This window comes from Malania oleifera, chromosome 2 (genome assembly GCF_029873635.1).
Source record: "Malania oleifera isolate guangnan ecotype guangnan chromosome 2, ASM2987363v1, whole genome shotgun sequence".
Classification (NCBI taxonomy): Eukaryota; Viridiplantae; Streptophyta; class Magnoliopsida; order Santalales; family Ximeniaceae; genus Malania; species Malania oleifera.
This window is the reverse complement of record NC_080418.1, coordinates 148,920,139-148,927,823: the sequence shown is the minus strand read 5'-3', so window position 1 is coordinate 148,927,823 and position 7,685 is coordinate 148,920,139. Positions and strand designations below refer to the sequence as shown.

The following is a 7,685-nucleotide window of genomic DNA, read 5'->3' as shown; positions in this document are numbered from 1 at the left end:
AGTGGCACTAATGTGGGACTTAATTTTGTCTTTTGTCTGTTTTGGTGTAGTTAGTTTCTAATCTTTGTTACCATTTCCCAGTTAAGTTCATTGAATTTGTTTTGTTGTGTATTTTGTTGGAATGCTTCTACCATCATTTTGTTCTATGTTGGTTCTATTTTCTGCTCCTTGTGGCACTTGAAGTGAGTTTATCCGCCCGGTATACTTTTGCCATTGTGTTTTATTCCTTGTGCTACTTTTTCTTGTTTGATTGTTGGTTATGGCTCTTTGTAAGTGTTGTCTGGAGTTATTGTTTCTATCCGTGGAGAGTTTAGTATATTGAAGCTGTCTGCGACACCATAGTTTATTATATTTGATAGATCCCTTTGATCTAGTGATCTCTTAGCTGCCTTCCCATTTAAGATGAGACTTATTTGTTCAGAGAATAGTTTTTATTTCCTTAATGAATGAATGAGGGGGATTATCAGTAATTATGTCATAAATTTAGAGTCTGGGAGCCAATGCCAATTTAGTATTCACAGCCAATCCTAAATTATTGGGTCTATAACTTAATGGAACTTTTTTTTACAGTGTATTTTTCAAGGAACAAACCCACCTGAAACCCAAATTACAAGAAATGAGAATTTGAAGAAACAAAATAAAAATGCTTTGAGAAATTATGAGAGGGAAGGAGGGAGAGAGAGCATGATTACTGAATATTGGTAAAAGTAAAGTAAGACACTCAATGAGAATTGTAGGGATAACTCTGTATGGACATGAAGCCCTAAACAGTAAAGACCAAGTGAGATGACAAACACCATAGTAGAACTCCACTAACTATCTCCACTGCCAACCACCTCTTTGCCTTCCCTCCATCACTCTGAAGTTGAGCACTGGAACCAGTGCTGTTGGAACTTCCTTTAGCTGAAATTACATAAGGGAAGAGTCACAACACACGAAAAAATAATTAATAACAAAAATTACCAGGCTATATACAAAGAAAAAGTACTCGTAAGCTCTCAAAATTAAGAAAAATCAAGTCCAAGCAGTATGTAAAACTAAAGATTGTTACCACTGGTAGATGGGGCACTGTTGCTCCCTTTGGTGCTGTTTGCAAATTCCTCAAACACCTTAGCATCTGGTGAGTTTGGCGCCAAATGGAGAAGAGCTGCATTCATCACAAGATGAATCAAAACCCAACCAAATTAAAAGTCACACAAGAAGAAAAACAAAGACAAAAACGAAGAATTCTGATTATATATAGGGATCATGAACATAAACTTGTACAAGTTTATGTATGTGTATACTTACCGGGGCATTCGGATATGTTAGCGGGTGCCTTGCAATCTGAAGGCAGGCTTAATGCAAGAGTGGCATTAATTTTGAGACCCAGATTAGGATCATTCCTGTCCTTAACAAGGATACAGAGGCACTTCTTGCTCTTCAGGAGGACTTGTTTGAGGCCAGAGCAGCAATCCAAGGTTGGAGTTTTGGCCTCGCCGGAGACGAAAGGAAGGCAACCGGCAAGCCCGATCAATTGGTCTGCACATTCTGTTCTGTCCTGGGCCAAGTCTGAGCTTGCAAAACCAATGAGCAGGATGAACACCAGGCAGGAGCAGGAAAGCCTAAGGGTCATATTACTATTTCTAGTGTCCATTTGGGAGGGGAAGATGAGAAGAGGTATGGGGCAAGAGGCTGGGATAAGGGATGCACCCTGCCTTATATGCTTTTGGAATTTGCTGGATGAACCTTGGCTTTTTTTTATTGTTGCTTTAGTCTTTTTTATCTTAAGGATTTTGAAAGTAGGTGAGAAGGGTAGAGAGCTAGTGCATGCCTAAGGCTTGGTGGTGGTGATGGTGGTGGTGGTGGTGGAGAAGAAATAATTGTGCTTTTTTACTCACAAAAGCATATGTGGAAGCTTCACATGTGAAGAGCTTTATTTGTAGTCAAATGGGTTTGCCCTGAAAGGCCTAAAAAAGACAAAACAAAAATATATTAGTACAAACTGTGAATCACAAAAATTCAATTGGCGGGTCCTGTCTTGGATGCCCAGTAAACCAATCACAAAAATAAATAAATGAGAATAGCTTTGCCATACATGAGGACAGCTAGAACATGCAGCACCCTTGATTTTTTCCTGCTTGAAAACCCTTACTCTAATCACTGCAATGGAGGGCTGAGATCTCTTCCCTTTGGGCCATCATTGTGTGGGCAAATAGAAGAGATGCTGCCCACCAATAAACTAACTAAATAAATTAATAAGAGATATGCTTGTCCTCAATGGAGTGAGGTGGTTGGAATTTGTGAGAGAGAGAGAGAGATTTTATTTTATTTCTTAAGTTTATGTTTTTTCTAGCATAAATTTTGATTAAAATAGGGTGGCAAAATGGGTCAAGATCCGATAAGTGATCTATTATCCTTCCATTTAGACAAAGTTTGGAGTTGAGAGTAGACGATCCATTTATAAATAGGTCAACTCGAACCCAACCCGTTTAATAAGCCGGTTAGATGGGTTTAGATCGAGTACCTGTTGGGTCATTGTTTACATTATAAAAAAAAAATATTTTATAATTTTTATTTTTGCTTTTGGGCTTTTGGATAAATAATATTTTATAGTCACAAGTTATATAATTAGATTTGTTGAAAATTTGAAGAGGAAAAAATGATACACAACACAAGTGATAAATTATATTTTGATTGGTGATTTTAAGAAAAAAAAAATTAAAGGGATGTATTGTTTTTTAAAATTTTAAGTTTTTTTTTAAAGATATAAATAAATAAAATAAATGACTAAATGATAGTTTTTTAAAAAAATTAAAATTTGGTAAATATTAGAGAAAAAACTAAAATAAATAATTAACTTATATTTTTAAACGAGTGCTTAACAGGCATCAATTTATGATCGGTTTAATAAACAGACGAATTTGGGTTTATAGGTTATTTATCCGTTAATAAATGGATCAATCCGAATCCAAACCCGTTTAACCCTCACCTGTTTATGACTTACCCCAAATTTGACCCGTGAACCTATTTTGCCACCCCTAATAAAGAGTAAAGTTATTCCTTCGCCATCAGTTTGTTACAAAATCGAATCTAAGAAATCAGTCTCTCTGCAAAAAATTAGAGGTAAGACTGTGTAGAATATGACGGCTCTCTATGTACCTTTTCGAAAGAACTTTATGGGTTGGAATGTCCTTTTTTCTTATGTTTTATATTTTTGTTGTTTGGCTTCTTTTTTTTTCTTTTTTTTTTTTGGTTTTTGGGTGAGAGTGTAACTTATAAAACATGGGTTTTGTTTAGGTAGCCCGTGAGAGTTAAAAGATGGTCCGTGATTTACCCACCAATTAGGACAAAAGGAGATAAGAGGAACCTAAGGATTTGTCTCATAACACTTCTAATCCGTGAAACAAGCAAGAGCATAGGATGATATATAAAAGGGCCAAAACTCATTTTCCTCTTTGGAAGTACAAAACAAACGCTGCCTTGATCACCCTTGAATCAATATTTTCCCATTTCTATTAATCATAGATCACAGCCCTCACCCCATGCGATGATGCTTAATTTATTTTAGTCAATGTTTCGCTCCACAAGGGTGTCATGCATCACCATGTTCCCTTGTCAATACTTCACATCTGATCTATCATTTCAATACATATTACTAAAAAATCATTGTGGCAAATGAATAGTAAGATTCTTTTCCATAAATTTAATTGCCCAAACTCTTATTGTATGAAATAATAATAATAATAATAATAATAATAAGAAGAAGTTCAGCTGGGTTGGCTTAAGTAGTAAGAGTGACTTGAGACTTTGGTGACTCCAATATCACAGGTTTGATAGGTTACCCCAGTGAATTACCAGGGGTGCGTCAATGAGCGAACGACTTTCACCCCCCAGGTTTGGTGCCGCACCATTGTGTCCAAAGTGGCGTGATGGTGGTTAGAATCTTCAGGTCATCAATAATAATAATAATAATCACGCCCCAAACTCGCAGATGGGTCCCAAGTATGAATATAGTAACCTAACCTATCTCTGTATCAATTAAAACATTCATAATACAATACCAAATGAGGGTTCGACCCCCGTGGGGTACACGGATGCCCTTACAATCATAAACATACACATCCATACTCACCAGATACACATTGAAATACGGTCTTTCCATACATATACAGTACCATAATTACAAAACATACCCCAGGTGTCTACAAAACCATCACGACAACCCGGATACAAAAATCGCACCTAAACAGGCACTAACAACAGCTAACGACCCCCCCGCTTCCAACTGCTAGGATGTTAGTTACGGTTACCTAAAGGACCTGAAAACATTTGTACGTACATTCGAGGTGAGACACCTCTCAGTAAGGAAGAAAGCAGGTTTATCAGTGTGTGGCATACCAATGTTATTTTACGTAAAACATAACACTATACAACATGATGCAGTTTGAAAACATTTCTATACAGTTCCAGTATTTTCACAAATCCATCCATTCTAGTACATACAATACCCAAACATACAGTCAATGTCATCACACTAATACGCAACTACTCTATAAAACCCGAAGTTTCACAGCGATTACGTTGCCAATACGATGTAGCTCACACTGATACACAACTATTCCATGAAACCCGAAGCTTCACAGCAATTACATTGTCAATACAGTGTAGCTCACACCCCTCGATGACCAGCCGGAGCGTACATAGTGATATTTCACACCCTCGGATATAGAGTCGAACGCTCTCGCCCACGGTTTTGAGACTAGTACATGGTGCAACGTATGGTAATTAGGCGCCACATAACTGTTTTGGGGTACGGTAATTAACCGCCCCTAGCCGATTTCACAAAACCTAGAATCATTTTGAAACTCATGTTTCTGTACTCATCAACGTATGGTAATTAGCCGCCACATAGTTATTTTACAAAATACTTGGAACAATTACATACAACCATACATTTCACACTTATTTGGTTTACAGCAAATCATATCGTTTTCCAATTCAAGTATACAGTTTATACAAATATGGATAACAGTCATTTCAATAATACAGTTTAAACAAAACAAATGGTTTTCTAAACAAAATAGAGATGATACCCAAAATCCCCAATTTTTTCGAAAATTGTAACCCAAAAATCTCGTATTTTTACCAGATAGATTTTCCCAAATAAGAACCAAAACATACATATGATCATAGCCTACAAGCTTACCGATCTCAATTTCGAAAAGTAATTGATATAAATTGAATTCCTTTACCTTAACTCCAATTCCAACTATGAACTCTACGGTCCCCAAAACTACAAACTGATACTCTAAAACCTACAAACCACAATACGATACATGCTTATAATCCTTACTATTATACATATTCTGAAACAAAAACAAAAACCGAGCCTTACTTCTATTTTGGCCCGAAACTCGAAACTGCTCGAAATGAGATTCCGATCCGTTAGAAACATAGAAAATCCTTCCCTGATCCTGACAGATACATCAGATTTATAAATCAGGCAACAAACAGCGAAGAAATCAAGAGAGAGAGAGAGAGAGAGAGAGAGAGAAGTATGGGTTTTCTTAGCCCCAAAGCAACCTCAAAAATCTTTTAAAGGCCTTTGACTCGGGTGGATTCATCGACAAGATGATGTCTTCGTCGACGAGTTCATCAGGTTCCTCGTCGACGAGACAACGATTTCATCGATGAGCCGGATATTTCCAATTTTTCCAAACCTCTCGGCATTCCCTCGTCGACGAGCCTCTGAATTTCGTCAACGAGGAGCCATTAGCCTTCGTTAACGAATAATGGTCTCGTCGACGAAGTCTGCACAATTACTTTTTTACCCCTCTCTTAATTAATTAAATCCATTTATCATGAGTCGAGTTCTTACAATAATAATAATAAGTTATAATATAGTATTTTGTTTTTTTTTTCTTTTATAGTGATAACACAAGTATTTTATTATTTGATTCATAGTGATAACCTTTATTTTAATGTAAATTATTGCATCCTTTATTTTAACTACATTATTACTAAAAATAAATATTTTACAAACCAAACATAACTAAAGACATATACAATATATTCGAAGGCAACCCAAATCTGTCATCAATAACGATCTGACTTGCCTACCACCTAAGTTCATCTCAGAACATTATTTGTATCTCCACCTCGCCTCCTTAGACATTAGGAGATTCACCTCTTGCCAAAAATCTAGATCTGCCCACCAACTAAAAAAACATATAATCTCTTTTTAAAAAAATCCCATGTCTTATATTATCAAAATAAAATAATTGATTTTATATAATACTATTATATTGTTGATAAAGCATAATCTTTATAGTGGATAATACATAATAAAATAAAAACAGTTCATTGAAAAGTTATAAAAAATTGAATGAAAATATTATATTTATGTATACACATACACCATTATATATGCATGCATCCAAATATTTGCTCGTTTATTTATTTATATTTGGGGCGAATTTAGGTTCGGTTTCAGCTATGCATAGCAATATTTGGAGTAGGGCAAATTCATGCAAGAAAATACATTTTCCTTTTACGGTCCTAAATCTGCCTCAAATCACAAAATTCTGATAACGATTGTCTTTATATGTTTAAGAACTACCAAATTTGTCCCAATAGGAGTAGATTGGAATGAGACATCCACCAACCTAAATCTAACCATAATCTAAGGGGCAAAAAGTATTAACCTCGTCTAAAGTTTGATAAAAAGACATCGACTCCTAAAATTTTCACCAACTCAGATGAAATTTGCTCAAAAAAAAAAAAAAACCTCTCCTAGCATTTTGAAACTTTCACAAACTTACTTAAATATTTAATTTTTATAACACTTATAGCTCAAATAAATTGAGAGAGTGGGTATAAATGTTTTAAAAATTAAATGCTTAGGAAAATTTATAAAATTTTTTAAATCTCAAATAAATTTCAAGTCTTTTTATCAAACTTCAAGGCTTTGTTTGGAACTCAGAAAAATGTTAAGGAAAAGAAGGGAAAATATCAAGGAATCTTCGTTTTAGTGTTTGGTTATCAAGAAAAATGGAAAAAGAAAATAAAAATATATCAAATTTATAAATAAAATTTTAATTTTACACATCGTCAATATTTTTTTTTTTTTTTTTTACGTAAAATCCTTGATCCAAACGGATCCAATGAAAAGTTGGTGCATGCCAATCGAGAATTATATATTAAGCATGGTTGATGGGCTAGCTAAATCAAGCAAATTAAATTTGAGATAAAGTGCACCTAACTATTTAAATGCATGTGGTGTTCCACACTACACATTATTGTTAGATGTATGCATAACTGATCAACTTACCTTCAATTCCCTTGCAAGCACGCAATTTAATGCATTCCGGTGGCTCAATGAAGTTGATAGAGCCCAAACCAAAAGGAGAAAAAGAGTTCCACCAAACAGAGAACAGTGGGAAGTTAGGGTTTCATTTAAGTTTGGAGAAGGTCATGTTGTAAAATACTTTAATGGGGGTACTAAATAATCATGGGGGGCCATACTCTCAATGCCACCCCCTCTCTGCCCCTTTATGGCTCACACACTCACTAATCACATATAGAGATTAGGGTAGTTAAGTGGCAAATCATCAAATTTCATTGTCAATTTGGAACTCCCATAGGATTGCCTTCTTTTACATCTCCTATTATTGAATTTAAGGTAGATTGGAATGATTCAGGGT

The 7,685-nt window shown here is 35.3% G+C and overlaps 1 protein-coding gene across 1 annotated transcript; it reads right to left on the bottom strand.

The window, feature by feature from the left end:
* Positions 1-491: 491 nt before the first annotated feature.
* Positions 492-1,908, bottom strand: LOC131149731 (non-specific lipid transfer protein GPI-anchored 14). Its single transcript, XM_058100441.1, has 3 exons — positions 1,291-1,908; positions 1,052-1,147; positions 492-903 (listed from the first exon to the last, which is right to left on the bottom strand). The coding sequence occupies exons 1-3, from the start codon at positions 1,634-1,636 to the stop codon at positions 764-766; spliced, it is 582 nt and encodes a 193-aa protein (XP_057956424.1). The 5' UTR covers positions 1,637-1,908; the 3' UTR covers positions 492-763.
* Positions 1,909-7,685: the final 5,777 nt, after the last annotated feature.